Raw genomic sequence first — 17,994 nt, forward strand, 5'->3', positions numbered from 1 at the left:
CGTATATTATTGTCTCTTTTTTATAAAGTACTCACTACTCAGCAATCAGCATCCCTTACACAAAAAACTAAAAGAAAATTTGTAGTTTTTTCGATATTGTTTTTTTGGAGTGTCATGCCAGTGGAAGATAATAGAATTTTTTTTTTGTGTGCTTGTTTTTTATTATATTAGTTTTGTCGGTATATATAGAGCAATGATATGGACAGGGACAGAGAAAATAAATTAATTTTACTTTTATTTCTCTTTTTTAATCCAGACTCAGTTGGTTATTGTTATTTATGTTTTTCTTATTGGTTTTGTGTATATTGGTATACGAGTATGAATTAGGTCGGGAAATCTTATGATTTGAAATTTAGTGTAAATTGAAAAATGTTATTAAGGTGTCCAAAAGAAATATTGTTATTACAAGTTTTACGGTTTTTCTTACAAATTATAAGAACTTTAAACTATTTCGAATTTAGCTCAAATTTGATTAGAGAATACTCAATATATTCAAATTATAAAATAATATTATGTATAACAGTTTCAATTTCTAAATTTTATTTTAATAATTTTAGTTTTTAAAATACTTATTTTCATGCAGTTAGATAGAAACTATAATAATAACACAAGAGAAAAATAAAAACAAAAATTTTAGGAAATTAGTTTTACAAAAAAAGAAAATACATCAATTGAAGGAAGAAGATCACGATCAGAAAATAATGTCTTACCATGTGAATCGATTTTATTATATTCGAAATTTTTTTTAAAATGCTAAAAAATTCTGGAATTAAAAGATTCTGTTTCTCGTCTTAGATTACACTCTTTAGGTTTGTTATTGCTAGTATAGCTTATATAAATTCTCTCTCTCAATTAAACGTACATAAATTTGAAGTAAATTAAAAATTGGAAGAACAATCGCATAGTTTACCTATACATACACTGAGTTTTGTCCAATATTCTTAAAAAGTTGAGATTTATTTTTCAAAATTTCAACATTCAAAATATTAAAGTTATATTATTTAAACAATTATACAGAACATTATATAAGTAAAAAAGATACATGCTTATACTACATGACATACATATAGACTTACATACATAATAATATATTAGAATTGTAATATAATACTTGAATTGTATAAGAAGATTTATTTAATTATATTGGGTTTGAAAGTGTGCTAATAAAATCTATAAAATATAGTGAATTTATTAATATATTTTGAGAATTTATTCTCAAAAATAAGTTAAAGAGAAAGAGTGCGTTTTCTATTATATATAATTAAAATTCTATTCATAATTTCTATTTTAATATTAAAAGTCATTCATATATTAAAAATTCTATAATTTTTTTTTTTACACATTTTATATTATTTTTTTCTATTACATAATGTAGAAAAATTGACTACAGAAACTAACAGAAAAAAAATTTTTTTTTTTTGCTCATTATTAACGGTAAAACATACCTTCCTTGCCTTGCGGGACTGTTGCTGTTTGAATAGTTTTTCAGCCAATCAATGTTATGAATGTTGAAATCAGCAGCAACACCAGTCCCTTCTATTGGATCTTTTTCCAATATTTGATTTATTTGATCACTTAGATCATCAAGTTCATAACTTGTTTCTGATCCATTATTTTCAGATGCAGATCTAAATGTATGAAAGAGAATATACAAGAGAGAAAAAAAAAATTTACGGGATTATAATGATAGGTTTGGGAAAATAATTTGATTTTTTTTTTTTTAAGGAAATGAATCTATAGTAATAATTTAATATAATTAAGAAAATAAAATAATAAAAAAAAAAAATTTTAAAATTCTGCCATTTGAATTTGGAAAAGTTTTTTAATGAAATTTTTAATGAATGTTATCAATTTTTGAAATGATTATGAAAGTAAATTGGTAATGAAGAATTTATGATACAAAATGGTTTTTTTCGGCGGATGTCAGTAAAATAATGCTAACAACTCAAATTCGAATGTTATAAGAACAAATGCAATAATATTTTTTCCAATTTGTTTTTTGTGTGATAGGAGAATGAATGGTGTGAATGACTTAGGTGATGTATCATATTGTCTTACATTATTGTTTATTCAGAAAGTTGGACAAAGTATACAATTCCATATTGTTTAAAAATCGTTTGGAATACAAAGAGAAAAAGCAGAGAGAACGTCGAAAAAATCTCAAATTTATTTCCTTTTAAATTTTGTGCTCATCCTAAATATATGCAATTAGAGAAATATTGTGATACTATTGTGCTTTATTGAGAATATAATGTATACAAAATCAATTGTTTTGGGTATTTAAGTATATTTAATTGACCACACCGAATGTGCTTCCATTTTGAGCTATACCAGATTTGACTAAAGATCGCATTCTTTATATAAGTGGCTGCTTCATTTCTGGTAAGAATGACTTAAAATAATTGTTATGTAATATTTTCTTAAAAGATAAATTAATTTTTTTACAAAATTTTATTCATTGTACAATATTGCAAAAAACGATAAATTAGCTATGAAACACAAAGTTGCTAAAATTTGAATAGAAGAAATTGCGATTTTAAAAAAGAATGATTTATTAAAATTATTTAAAATTAATGAAAATTATAGTTTGAATAAATATTTGCTGTTTTTTTTTATTTTATTTAAAATAATGCAGTATTATTTTAGTATTATACATGTAGCAACCAACACCTTCTTGTAAATGCAAAACGAGCTATGTGATTAAGGCTTATATACGTTGGTGCTCATGTGTTTTCTCCGTTCATGAACGAAGGTCAATTTTCCTGAATTGAAGGAAAACAAAAAAAAAAGCATTTTTTTTTTCATTTTAAATAGAAAATCACATCTTCCTCACCCCATCATTTATTATATGACCATAAATTAAGTTCACTTTTTTTTTTCTGTGTTTTGTTTTTTAGTGATATTGCATATAACATGGATACATTTCACACACACATATACCTACGAATATAAAGTATATCTATCAGAGTATAACAAAAAATTTTCATATTTTTATTACCTCTTTTATAACTACATTTAACACAAATTGAAATTACTGAGGTATGTGTGATTTTCATTTGATATTAAAAATTTCGCACCACCCTACACTATTTAGTGTCTGCGATATCAATTTTATATTTGATTTTACGGCAATTGTTTTAAAAAAGCATTTTAACACTATAGTTAGCCAGATTGTGTTTGATTGAATTGGTTGAAATAAAATATTGAAAATTTTTCTCTTGATGACCATGTGAGTATGTGGGTATATAAGTGATAAGAGTGCAATGCAAGTAGATCAATTCTATTATAGCTGATTATTTCGAAAATTTTCAGAAAAAAGAAATTTATTTTTTAATTTTATTATCTGTTATACATTTTTTTTGTTTTTGATAAATTACGTTGGATTATAATCAAATCAATTGACACATAAATATGCAAGTTTTTAAATTATGTCACACATAGGTCCATAATAAATTTTTACTCTTTTACGTAATTCACAAACCACTTCAATTGTATTGTGATAAAAGTTCATTATAACAAAATATACAAATTGTTTTAGAATTTAAGCATTTACATAAAACATAAAAAAAAAAAATATGCAAATTGAATATTTTCTCTATATATATATACAAATTGTTGCACAATTCCATCCCTCTTTATCTTATATCTAAAATACAAAAGAAAATGAAAACTATATAATTGCTGTCTCAAGCGTGGATGTTGTACAATTCAACCGTATGTACATTAAGATTTATTTATAAGATTTTTAATTTTCATTTCATTTTAAACTCGTTGATCTTTGTTCATCATGAAAATCATCATCATCATCATCACTTATATCATATTGTATGGTTAACGCTCGCTGTCAAAATAATATGTATTAATAAAACTGAAATTTTTTTATAAGATTCGCTTAATCCATGTTTAAACGGAATTATTTTGCATGTTAAACGCTAATTGTAAGGTTGAATTTGAATGAGAGAGTGAAAAAAAAAAAATTAATTTTAAATTGAAAGTGGGAAGTTCCAATAGAAAAGTTGAATTTTTATAGTGTCAAGTTTAAGGAAATCTTTTATATTTAGTTGATTTCTTTATTATATACGATTCTTTTGAATACTTACAAGTAAATTATTCAGAGGTTTATTTGGTTATACTCACATACACAGTACATAAAATTTTGTAAATATTTCATTAAAATTGTTGATGAATGAAATAATCTGTAGACAAAAATAATGATTCTTGTGAGGTGTTTGAACTTTTTTTTTTTCTTTCGGAATTTTGCAATAATTTTTCAAAGAAATACGAAAAATTTTTATTATAACAATTTAAATATTTAAATAGAGTATTTAAATAATACAAAAACTGTGAGGGGTTTCAAGGAAATCTTTTGGTAATAAATTTTATCAAAGAATTTTGGATGCATAACCGACTTATTTTATTAACTTATTGTGTTGCTTAAATTTTTATCGGGAATAAAAGCTGGGAGTTCCTGTTTTGTTGATAGTGTTAGAGAGTTGCAAACTACAATGGTTCGTACAGTCTCTTAATTGCGGTTAAAAGAAATAGAATTTGGCTAAGAGTACAAAATTGGATAATGCTAAGTGACAGTGATTCTTGTTGCCTTTGTTGGTTCTTATTCAGTTTTAATACCAAGTGGTTTAGTTTCAAGTGAATGAACTTGTAATTACGGTAGAAAACTTTAATAAAGTGAGAAAATTCAAGAGAATATAAAAAAAAGTTTCAGGCACACGGTTCGTTCAAATGTTTTTTATAAAGGTTGAGCTGCAAATAATCTACTATCATTTACACACTGTTGTAAGCAGAGTGTTATATTTAATTATTATAATGTGCGTCTTTAAGTGCTTGCCAGTTTGAAAACTATTTGGTTTTACCTTAGTTTTTCTGACGTTATTTAGAATTCAACAATAATTCTGAAACCTTCAAGAATTTTACAAAAAAATTCAAGCCAAAATATTCCAATAAACACAAAGAATTTCTTTTAGAAATATTACAATAATGCTTTGCAAATTTTTACATTTCCCATTACTAAAATGTTCACTTTAACTGTTTACTTATGTAATCATTTTATGTTATTTATGGTGTCGTTGTTCACCTTAATGCGGTAATATATTACACGTATACATATAACTGATAATATTACATAATATGAATGAAGATATACTGTACAATATAACATGTATATATACATATATGTACTGGAATAAAGGGTGTGTTAATATATAAAAGAATTCAATTATCACTGAACCGTTAAGAGAATGAAATCCTTTTAACATTTTTAAATAATAAAATGTTATACATATAACAGAAATTAACTTTAAATATTTTGTCTAATAAATGGAATGAATGCAAAAACGAAAGAGAGAAATAAACCGAGTTAATTTGAACAAGTTATCATAATTGTATTAAGCGATTTAATGACTTGACAGTGAAGTAGATAAATTAATGTGTCTGCGATATGATAACTACATATACATATATATATTAGATATATAAATAAAGAAATATATATTTTGTAATGTCCAAAAGGTAATTACAGGATTATTGGATTAATATGGTGTTTTAGAGTTCACTAAACAATGTTGAATTGTTTTAAAATCATGTGAACTTTAATGATTGTACATATTCTCTTTAGTTTTAAACTATGCTAGTTTAGTTAGTATGAAAAATGAAGAAAAAAAATTGTCTACTAATTATATTACGGAAATCATGAAATAATTTGAATACATACTAAGTCCATTAAAAAGTTAACTAATTAAAATTTAAAAATATGTAGTTTAACAACTTTATAATTGGCATACATACATGTAACGTATACGTATAGATTATTTTAATGAAATATTTAAAATTAAAATGGAGAAAGAAAATTAAAAGTTTTTAAAAATATGAAAAGTGCTTTTTTATTCAAACTTATAATTATTAGGAATAATTCATCATTAACTTACATAAATTTTTAATTAAATCATTTGATGTCGCCTTAGAATTTCTAACATTTTTAGTGCATATATTCCCTCTAATTAATAATACAGAAATGTTGTTGTGAGTCACCTAATAGTGAGCATGTTAAGAAAAACATCATATCAAATTTTATATCAAATTCACGTATATTATTCTATCATACTTATAATTTGGATTTGCATAATTTTCACGCAAAAATAAAGGTGCAGTCTAGAAAAGAGCCTAATATTTTTGGCATAATTGTAGCAAAACTCTAACAAGCAAAACTCAACTCATAAACTCTACTTATTATTTTCAATTTGCCCAACCGAGTGGCTGTTTATATGACTTGCATACATCTTTTATGATAGAAAATTTAATTCTTTCAAGGGACTTAGAATGAATAAAACAGCTGATTGCAATTTGAAAGCATTTTGGAATTGGAATTATAACTCAATAGCTGAATTATACATTTTAATGCAAAATTATTGCTGAATTTCATTGATCAGATATGTGTACTAGTATTTTACCAAAAACTCCATAACAACTCAATTATAATGCTATTTATTATTGAGGTTTGAAGAATTTTGTAACAAATTAAATAAATTATAAAATTTCAATTTTATTTACCACATGTTGCCATCTTGCAATATATCACATAATTTTACATAGGTCATCTTTTATATACAAAATATGTTTTTAGGTGGATTTCTTCTTTCTTAATCTACAGTGATTTTTATTTCTATTATACATTTGGAAAATATAAGTTTGTATGAATGAATGCATAACAAAGAAAATTACTTATCACAATCACAAATTTCAATTTAAAAGAGAAGTAAGTCGCAATACTATAATATAGGTAGACGTAAAATAAATAACAGAATTATCCTTTTGAAGTTTGAAAAATATGTACATATATTTTTATATATGTGAATCTTGTGAATCTTGTTGTAATAAATGCACATAAAATTATTAGCCTTTCATTTTTCGTTACGTAAACTTTAATTTTTTCTGTGTTCTTTTTTACAAATATATTATTATATTGTATTAGAGAAATTAGGTATATAAGCATGTATGAAAGCATAAATTAGTTTCTCCATAAATCTTCAAAATAAACAACTTAAGCCAAATAAAAAACAGTAGGCATGGAAGAATAATATATATAGAGTTTTTACTTGAATAATTTTTAATATATTGAATAAAAATATAGGGAATAAGAATATATGTGAATGTATATAGCACAAAAAATTTGAAATCAAGTTGTCCTTGGACATAGCATATTATGAAATTCTTTAAATGAAAGTGATCTTGTATAGTTTAGGTTGTACAATACAGATAAATTTTTATTTAATATTCGGGAGTGACTCTTTTATGAAAACAGCCTTTAGAATTAAAAATATAAATTTTAATTTAAGCACAAATGTTGTTAAAACGAATTTCATTAAAATTTTTGCGGCAGAACGTAAATATGACGAGCCCATTTATTCACTTATAATTCGCATATAAATCGGTTCTGTCTCTGTTCTAAAATAGTTTATCTCCGATTTACAGTATGTAGTCGAAAATAAATTATACTAGATTACTTAAATTTTCTAATCTTGATCAATTATAGGACTCGATATTCGAAAGGATCTTCAAAGATTACAATAACAAAATTAATTACTGAAATTTTATCAATCAGTTCAAAATACTGCCGTTTATACAGCTTATGATTTTTTACGATTTTTGTGAGACAGGAAGAGATTAGGAGACAATTTAGTAATGAGAGTTTTTTCAGATGAGATGAGTGACAAGTGAAATTTGTCATTCTCAGCATCTATATAAAAATACAAATATTTCGTTTTGTTTATTACGTTGAAAATTTCTCTTGAGAATTTTTGGAAAAAAAAAACTCCGCTCAAATTCTGCTCAATTGACTTCCGCTCTTAAAATTTTAGTATTTCATTAGAAATATTATTTCCTTCACGAACTAATCACAAAATACAAAGAAAAATTTTTTGGATTTTTTCTCTCTTTGCATTCATTTTAATTTAAAAAAAATTGTAGAAATAAAATTATGATAATAGTTATATTTTACGCTTAGATTTATAGATGGCAGTAAAAATAAACAAACATTTAAAGTAGAAAAGCATTATGTCCACTTTTATATATTAGAATACTTATTCACGTATAAATAAATTTGATTTCATTTTCATTAAGACATGGTATTGGTCACAGGGAATCAATACACTCCCATATTCCCTTATCTCTATACAAACAGAAATATCCACAAACATATAGGACATAATAGACCTTCAAAGTATGTATACGTATGTAAGTATTGGCTTACATATAAATGTATATAACTTGTATTTTTTATTCTTGTCAAAATATTTTGATCCTAATTTATTATTAAAAATCCTTATACCTACAAGAAACAAACAAATAAAAAAAAGAAATTCTTCATTCTTCTCTAATTTTTTGTGTGTTATTTTTGTGTATGTCACACTCATACTATTCAATATGTTATACATGATGTGAGGAGGAATAAAATCTTGTTAAAATGAAATTTTTATGTGTTTCTTATTAAATTCTAATATTTAGTTAATATTCCTTCAGTCTCCGAATTTATTATCAAAAGTCCATGTATTTTTTTTTTCGTACAATATGTGTACACATATTTACATGAACACCCGTTTCATAATATGTTCGTGTTCTTCACAAATATACCAAGCATATATATATAATGTTCACATTATTATTTTGCTTTTGGTTTTGTTGGTTTTTTTTGGGGGTTATAAAATGTGTGATAAGTTTGATGATGAAATATTTTAGTCTAAATTGATAAGTCACATAAAATAATCGAGACGAATATTGTATATAATATTAAAGAGTGTATAAAAAGTAAATGATAACTTGAAAAATTGCTATACAAAACTCTTTTATAAACCTTTTTTCTATTCTCGCACATGCATACATACTCTATACAAGATATACTATATTTCAGTATTCATTTTGAAAGTTGTTCGCAAAAAATTGGAAAAAAAACACGAAAAAAATTTTCAAAGTTAATTTAGTTTTTGTTCACAGAAAGCACAAAAAAAAAATTGTTGAATTTTGCTTTTTTGTTTTATTTTTTATTCAATTACGTGACTTCGTCTACAGGATATACGACAGAAAAAATGTCAACATGCGACATTACTAAAACCTGAACCAAAAAAAAATCTATACATGTATTTGGAGAAATATTAAAAATATAGAAACGCAACTAGAATATTTTATTGTTAGAAGAAGGAAACCATAGCCAAGACGGGAGTCAACAATGAAAAATTAGAAATAATTTCAATTTCGGATCTGCTGTGAAGTAAAATTAAAGGAATGTGTTTATTGCAAAAAATTTGTTAAGTTTAAAGAGATATTGAATAAGATTGGTAGACAATATTGTTTAATTTTTTAAAAAGACTAAAAAGATTTATTAACTTTCTATTTTATTTTCATAATTTTGAGTAGTGTACCGTAAGAACTTATTAGTAATTAAGCGTAATTAGAGATGCCATTTGCAATAGCACACTTCAAAAACTGCAAGTTATTCATCTAAATGTAGGCAACTTCTTTCAAATGGAGTTGTTTTTGCGCAAAATTGAGAGTCGCATTACACTTGTATTGAAAAAATCTTCTGGAATTCAATTTCGTGGTCACTAAATTTTTGTGATTTATTTAAATGAAGCTCTTTTATAATTCATGTTGCATAGAAATTACTTGATTGCAAAAGATCTTATAATTTCCACAAATAATATGGTCATCATTAATTTAAAAAACTCATGAGAATTATAATCGACTTTAGTATAATTTTTTATGAAATTTCCTAACTATCACTGAGGATATATGGAACAAATGTTATCGCTGACCTGAATTGCCACATTCGGTTTACAAAGACCATCATTTAATTTCATCACATTTTCATCACAAAAGAAAATAAATAAAACAAAATAAAAAATCTTAAAACTCCCAAACCAAAAACAAAGGTTTCCTATTTTCATCATGAGACCAAAACAGATATAGATAATGCAGATATAATAAGAAAAGTACAAGGTAATTTTAATAATAATCTCTTAAAGATCTTCTATTTCTTTAATATTCAAGGTATTTTTTTTGTGTAGGCTCCATTTCTTTCTTTAATCATCCTTAAATAAAAGCTCGTATTCGAATCATATTACTCTTTAACATCTTCTTAAATTCCACCTCAATATATCGTGTATGTATGTGTATTATTTTATAAATTTTATTTGCCTTTTATTTTACTATTCTTGAGGTAAAAATTGGGATCATCTTAAAAAAACAAAAAACAAAATAAAAAAGGATCACCTTAATAGCATATACACATATGATTCTTACATCCTCATCCTTAGAACACTATACATATACACACTACATCTCGTGTAATAGAATCCCTATGGTTTCATTTACTTCAAGTCAAATTACTATATAGCTATGAAAATCATATTAGATGGAACTATACATGAATACATACTTGATATAACAATCATGAGAATTGAGAAGGTATCCGTGACCTCATAACATGAAGATTATCTTCTTAAATGTATAAAATGAGAAAGAAAAAAACACAAATCTTTTAAACTAAAACTTGATTCTTAAAAATTTCTCTTTTTTTTGTCAAAAGAACAGAACTGAACAATCATATGAGGATTAAAGTTTTTCCTTTTATAAAATTTATAAAAATAATGTATACATATATAAAAAATGCTATACACTGATAATAAAGAATATTTGAGTTCTATATCGTATGCATCCAATGGCACAGAACAAAAGTAATTTTAGTAATTCTATGTGAAGGGCATGACTAATTTTATTGAAAATGAGAAATGCTATCATATGAATATGATGATGAAAATTTTTTATGAGTTACAATTTTCTGGCAAACATTGGAAAATTATTTTTCAAAGTTAATTCTTAATAAAATTATATACGGATTCTTAAATACCACCTTAAAAATTGATATTAAAAGTTAACGAACCTTTATAAAACCTTTGACTGAATGCAGCTCGAAAAAACTCAAAACTCTTTGCAGAAATAATATAATTAATTAAATTTCCGTTTCTCTTTCATTATATTTCTAAATGCACAAAATACTTTTTAGTCTCAAACATTGTTTGAAATACATTTTCTCTTTCAATTTATATTTTTTTCGTGATGGCATGTTCCAAATTAGATAGATCTCCCAGTAGTTCTTCCTGTGGTCTACAATTATATGACAATTTGATTTAATATGACCTCATTTGTGGTTGTTGTATTAACAAACTGATGATAAACAACTACACACTCCCTATATACATGTGTAAATATGTTATGAGCACAAATACATTATTATTACAAAAATAATAGGGTACAATCACACATACCTAAATTTTCTCTCTTGCTTATTTTTTCAATTATTTATTTTATAAATGGTTGTGTATACAATACTCTCATTTAGTGTAAATGATGGTTGGTATAGTGAAGGAAGTCATTTTGCTTCTACTTGTTGTTCTTTTTATAATTAAATTTTTTTTTACATTATCATTTTTTAATTTTCTCACTTTCAAGTATTTTTAAGAACAGGGACAGTTTTTATAATTATTTTTTTTTATTCATTTATTTTATCAAGAGAATGAGAATTAAAAACTTGACGAATAAAACGGAGGATTGAGTGACACTTTTATACTTTGAGTAAGGTAATTTCAAGAATGAGATTTTATTTCATTATTATTATTTTATTTTAAGAATTTTAAGTAATATAGAAATTAGAACAAAAAAATAATTTATTCAAATGGATTGAAGACCAGAAAGCTCTTATACAGAATGAGCTGTTGTGCTGCAATTAAAGGACAGTGTTATAGTAAATTTTCTAAAAGTATCATAAAAAATATTGTAGGTACAATAATTAAGATGTAGGTACACTTGGTCATTAAGGTAGAGAGAATTTTTAATTAAAATAAAATACAAATGATAATATTGTTTAAGAAAATTGTCTCTATATAGGCCGACATAATTGAAAAGGATAATTAAATTACTAGAATAATTTTTATTATTAATTTTGCTTTAGTTAACCTTCTACCATGGTATGTTCTAATTAGTTTAATTAATTTATCAAGATCTTAAAGTCATTTTAATATATTTCAATTAAAGGTTCCAATATAAAGGCATAATTTAATTAAGGATATAAGTATACGGTTAGGCACTATGTACCCTAAAGCTGAATTCATTTTTGGTTTTTTAGTAACAGAAATTAATTTGAGGTGGTTTAATTTCTATAAAGAAGATCCAACTCATCCAACATTTCATTCAAATTGGAAATACATATTGACAATTTTAAAGGAAATAGGTCCTGATTTTAAAATTATTAATTTGAAGTGAAGGGCTCTAACTAGTAAGCACCTTTTCAAGAAAATTTTGCTTATTTATAATTTAATTTTAATTCTTAATTGTTTTGTTGCTCATTTCAGTTGATACCTTGTTGCTTTAAGTTATTCTAGTATATCAATGAATTTTATTTATAGACCTCAAACCGCACAATTTTATAAAACTTTACATTAAATACTTATATAATATAATATTGTTAACTTAAAAATAAAGGCATTTATTATTCACCACCTTGGTATACCATGCAAAGTTTTCAATATTTTTGAATGCAATTGTTATTTTATTGAACTTGTTTGAATTTTCACTTAAATTTTTCCAAATTACTTTAAAATTTAATGAATATTTTGAATAAAATTGATTTTCTTCTATCTATATTGAAAAAACATAGATAAAACTTTGTAAACTTTTAACTTTTCTGTTTTTTTTTTCTGTTTTTCTTAACCTCATGCCTTTACATTTCCAATTCAATGAAAGCGGAAATAACTTTAGAAAAAAGTAAAAAACAAAATAATAAATTAGTTATAAAAAAATGTAAAAATTATTGGTGTCTGGCCAAAAAAAAAAAAATTCATTCGGAAATTTCTGTCTATCGTTCCTAAGTTTTACTTCAAATATAACACTTATACAAATATAACACATCCTATATGACAGAATACAGATAGGCTAGGTGCTGTTAACTGCAGGAAAATCTAACAAAATTAAATTCCTAAAGATTAAAATAAAAATAAAATACAAATAACTGTATATATGTAAGTAACTATAAATAAAAAAAAATAATAAGAATAGCAAATGAGTGCTATAAGAGTACGAATAAAATCTTATAAACACCCATTAAAAGAAGAGGAAATAGTCTAAAAAAAAAATTTCCCGATATGCCATTTTCAAGGATAATTTAATTTTTATTATTACATTTTCTCTTACCATCTCACTTAGTCTTTACTCTTTTCTCATTTTTGTTTTCTTTTTTTTTCTCAACATGATGAGCATTTTAACTTAACACTATAAAAATAGGAAATTACTTTTAGGTTTAAATTATTGTTTAACTGTTTTACTCTTTTTCTTTGTACTCTTTTTAAATGCTTTATGTTTTTAAGTTTATACTATGCAAAAAAATTTTGTTGCCTCTCTTGTTTGAAATTGTAAATTATGGCTTATATTGTATTCTATTTTGTATAAATGAGAGAACATATAAGTATGCATTGATATATAAGGTATTTTATGTGTTATAAAGAGTGGTGAGAATGCCGACAAAAGTTATTGAGTTGTATAAAGAGAGAAAAAGGAGTTGTAGAAAAAAGCAAAGTTTTTCTTTCGGATTATTAAATTTGTAAATTTATTTATATGTATATAATGATATATTTATATAGAGAGAAGTTAAACCACAAGAGATTTTGGTTTCCTTTTATAATATTTGGGGTTTTTAATTTTTCTTTTTCATTTTTAATTTAAACATGAGGAATAGATTTTGTAGGTTTTTAAATTATATTCGAAATAAGTTTTAAAATGTGGTTTAATTGAAAAAGAGAATAACTTAAATTTTTATTTAAATCGTATGAAAATTAAATAAAATATTAAGAGAAACTTTATCTTGTTCCCTATATAATTTAAAGGTTTTTGAGAGACCGATAAACAACTTTATTTATTGCATGGTTCGGTATAAATTTAATTTGTGCCAACTTTTTAGAATTTTTTAATTTACAGGTTCATTTAGATTACTTATCCTCAAAAATATTAAAATAAATGTTTCTTAATCTCAACATAAACTGTAGAATTTTAAAATATGGATCAATTAGGTGTAGAAATCTGTTCGAATCCTATTCTATTTTGTTGAAAGAGCATTTGTAATTGAATTGAAATTCGGATTTCCTCCGTTTACAACACCTTTAAATGCTTGAGAACACAAATAGGAACGTATTTATGGAAATTGCATTAACAGATTACAGAACCTTAAATTTTATGTTTTTAATTAAAATTATCAAATCTAAATCTTTACTTTTACTGTGGTTTTACAAAAGTCAGCCAATCGCAAATTGTAAATTTCATGTAAAATAAATTTTTCTACATGATTTTGTACAAATGACTTGAATTTTAAATTTAAAACATGTCCTTATTATTTCCTTAATTAAAGATTTTTTAAATTATTGAAAACGTTTTGAATCAAAAAAATTTAAACATTTTTTTTTTTGTATCATCGCACCGTCATTATCATATCGCGTCTTTTTATCTTATACAGGAAGCGACATTATCCTTCGGAGATTTATCTGTTATTTTACTAAGCTATACCTCGAAAAGAAATAAAATGAGATTCACTTCATCTGTCACTTAAGTTTCACGCTTTTGTTTCATTTTTATTTGAAATTTTTATTTTGTTGTACCTACCTAGTTTTTTTTTTTGTGATCTTCCTAACAAAATATTGTATAAAGTTTAGACAATGAAGCTTTTCACACCAAAATGAAAACAAAAAAAAAATTGGAATTTTTTTTTTCTTTTCTCTTAATTTTCTTAAAGAAATAAAAGAAACTGGTTGTCTCTATATCTTCCTTTTATTCGCTTTTTGCTTATATTTTACAATAAAAAGAAATACTGAAACATTTTTCAACAAAAACAACACAGAAAAAAAAATAATAATAATAAAATGCGAAACCTAAATCAAGGCTGTCAGAAGGATGTGAATAAAAAGAAGAGGAAGAAGAAGAACAAAAAATAAAAGAAGAAGAAATATTGAAGTCCTTTTTTATGTTGCCTTCAAAATTTTTATATTTCTTTTCCTTATTAGTTGCTATTCAATCCGCAGCAGCGATATGCCTTTTTTATGTCAAACTTGAGTTATTTTTTTTTTTCTTTGTGTATACCCAAACGTACAATAATATTTTGTGTACACATACACAGTTATATAATGTATCTTTTTTGTTTCCAATATTATATTTTTATTAAATGATGACAATGAATTCATAAATATTGCCAGTTTAAACAAATGTCGAGAAAATATTTGTAAAATTAAAATTTAAACAACACAATTATTTGTCTATTCAAAAAGCAATAATCCGAGAATACGCACCCTAATTGTCAATTTTCGAACATATTTTTCGAGAATATTATGAATTTATCGTAGAATTTTTAGCCGTCATGAGTTTTTGTATTGTCGGAATTAATGACATAATTTACTCTATTTAAAATTTAAAGCTAGGAGAGAATATTAAAATGAGTATAATTTGATTGAGGAAAAAAATTATTATGAGTGTGGTTTAGTACCGTAATAAGGCTTCACTGAGTAGTAAAACTAACTCCTACAATCACTTTTATGGAGAGAAATATTTTAATGTCACGCTTTCTTTCTTACATGAGTTGTTAAAAAAGGAGAGAAAGTCAAATGATTTATAAAAGAGACAATATATGGTTTCTAATATCACCTGAACTTTGTACTTGCTTCTGAGATGCCCTAATTTTGTATCTCTTTTTTTGATTCACCGGATGGGGAGAAAAGTGGTGTGAGTATCATTTATGGGGTAATTTTTAATTGTGGACGGTCTCGTGTTTTTTCCAAAAATTTAGTCAACATTTGCTTATTGTCTTTTGAGAGATTGGATGTTTAAACGACATATTTAAACAATTACCAGGTCTTTTTCAGAAAAAATGATGAGAATCAAATTAAATAATTGAGCAATCTTACTAGAAAAATGTCATTTCCGACAAACTGAAAACGAGAATTACGTTTTGGAAGCAATTAAGAAAGCTGAATGAAAAAGTGGATTACAGAAAGGTAAAAATTTTTAGGAAATACTTTTGAAACTGGCAACAATATTTCATTTCTCTTAAATGAAATTTAAAGATATTAAAATAAAATTTATCTCAAGGATAAAAGTTTATTTTATATAAGTAAAAAAAAAAATAAATAAAATATTCATTCACTTTAATATTTTGCATTATGTAAGATTTAATATTTGTTTTTCTTTCACAACATTCAGTTGTAGTATTGTAGCTGTTGCTGTTCGATAGTACAATGCTCCGTTTATCGTAAAAAAAAATTTATTTTTTGTGTCTTTACAGAGATGAAAGACTTACCAACCAAGAATATTTCGCTGTCTATGACTCTTTATTATTATTTTTGTTTTTCTTCTTATTCTTCTTCTTTTTTTTGCATTGTGTAAGTACTTTTTATTCATTCTAAAAATTTTATAGGTTTTTCTTTTTAATTTTTTCTTGTTATTTTCCTTTTATTTATTCAATACTTGTAGAATATGAAAATTGTCAATAAGATTTCAATGTAAAAAAAAAAATAGAGAAAAAAATAATTTTTTTTCAATTGAAATAATTTCCTTTTTTTTTGCTTTTTTTTTAGATATTCCGAGGTATAATGGAAAATTTATTGCAATCTGTTACAAAATACAATTCCAACCAGCACAAAAATATCTAGGACCAAATATACAAAATATTAAAATATAGGAAAACAATTTTGTATACCGGTCAAAAGATCGTTGACCTTTTTACGGTTAAATTAAAGAATAATATAGAGAAAATTAAAGGACCAACAATTTTTTTTATCCTGCTATTTTTTTTTATATGAATAAATTATTTTCGGTCTTTTTATTTTTATCTCATTTTAATTTTAGAATTTAATATAAATTTTATAGAGGAAAAGAACGAGAAAACGAGTTAAGCTTAACTAGGATAAAAAACTAAATTGGTCAGTTATTTTGCTTTTCATTTAAAAAAAGAGAAAAAGGATTCTATTTTGCGGAATAAAATATATAAAAAAAAGGATTAAGAGACAAAAATACTTTGACTCTTTTCCTTCTTTATTAATATTTTAGATGAAAAAGAAAAATTTTCTATTTATTTTTTTCCAGTGTTACGTATAGGTTTAGTTTTAGTATACGTGCCCTTAGCGAATGATATCAAGCTTGGCAGATATTGCACTTTTAAATTTTCGGAAATATTTAAAATGTATAAAAGAAACCTTCTTTTTTTAGAACATTAACAAACCAGAAAAATAACAAACATACAAAAACAAATTGAATAAAATTTCATTTTATGATAAAGAACGTTAAGAACGTCAATTTTAAAAGAAACGTTAGCATTTTGGGTAAATGAAGGAAAGAAATGTCTTTTATGAAAGCAAAGAAGAAGATGTGAAAGAAAAATATCTCTAAAATTTATATATTTTCTTTTGCGAAAAGAATTATGCTATAGGCCTATAAATTGTTAAATTGTTTAGAAAATTAATTGCTTTCACTTCTTAAAAGCAATTTGTTATGCTATTAAAGTTAAATTTTTAAATATGGCATAATAGAACTATTTATAGGTATAGACGATTTGTCCTTACTTCTGTATAATTAGGGATTTCTAAGAGAAATTAAACATGCTAGTAAATGAATATTCGTTCATAAAGTAAGCTTTCTCAATTCTATAGGTTCTTTGTAGATTTTCTATAGGTTCTTTGTAGATTTAAGGAGTTCCATGATATCTGACACAATGATGTACATTATCAGAACCTTGCTCTATTACTACCATAATAGCCCGAGTTAATGTTAAGACAAGCAATTTTAATAAACAGAATTTGAAAAATATTTAAAACCACCGTCTTGGTTATTTTTTAACATTACAAAGGCTATGAAACCTAGTGCACAAACTGCTATATAATTGATATTTACCGTAATATA

At 24.5% G+C, this 17,994-nt stretch overlaps 1 protein-coding gene across 7 annotated transcripts in view; it reads right to left on the reverse strand.

The window, feature by feature from the left end:
* Nucleotides 1-17,994, reverse strand: part of LOC129605676 (proton channel OtopLc) — an 83,192-nt gene that overhangs the window by 32,097 nt on the left and 33,101 nt on the right. For 4 of the 7 annotated variants that reach the window (XM_055515572.1, XM_055515574.1, XM_055515570.1 and 1 more), the window contains exon 4: nt 1,446-1,628. The exons of the other annotated variants lie outside the window; for them this stretch is intronic. In XM_055515572.1, coding sequence (XP_055371547.1) covers nt 1,446-1,628 — 183 coding nt within the window. The remainder of the gene's footprint in view (nt 1-1,445; nt 1,629-17,994) is intronic. 7 annotated transcript variants of the gene reach the window in all.

This window comes from Condylostylus longicornis, unplaced genomic scaffold (genome assembly GCF_029603195.1).
Source record: "Condylostylus longicornis isolate FDR11 unplaced genomic scaffold, ASM2960319v2 ptg000013l, whole genome shotgun sequence".
In the NCBI taxonomy this organism is placed as follows: Eukaryota; Metazoa; Arthropoda; class Insecta; order Diptera; family Dolichopodidae; genus Condylostylus; species Condylostylus longicornis.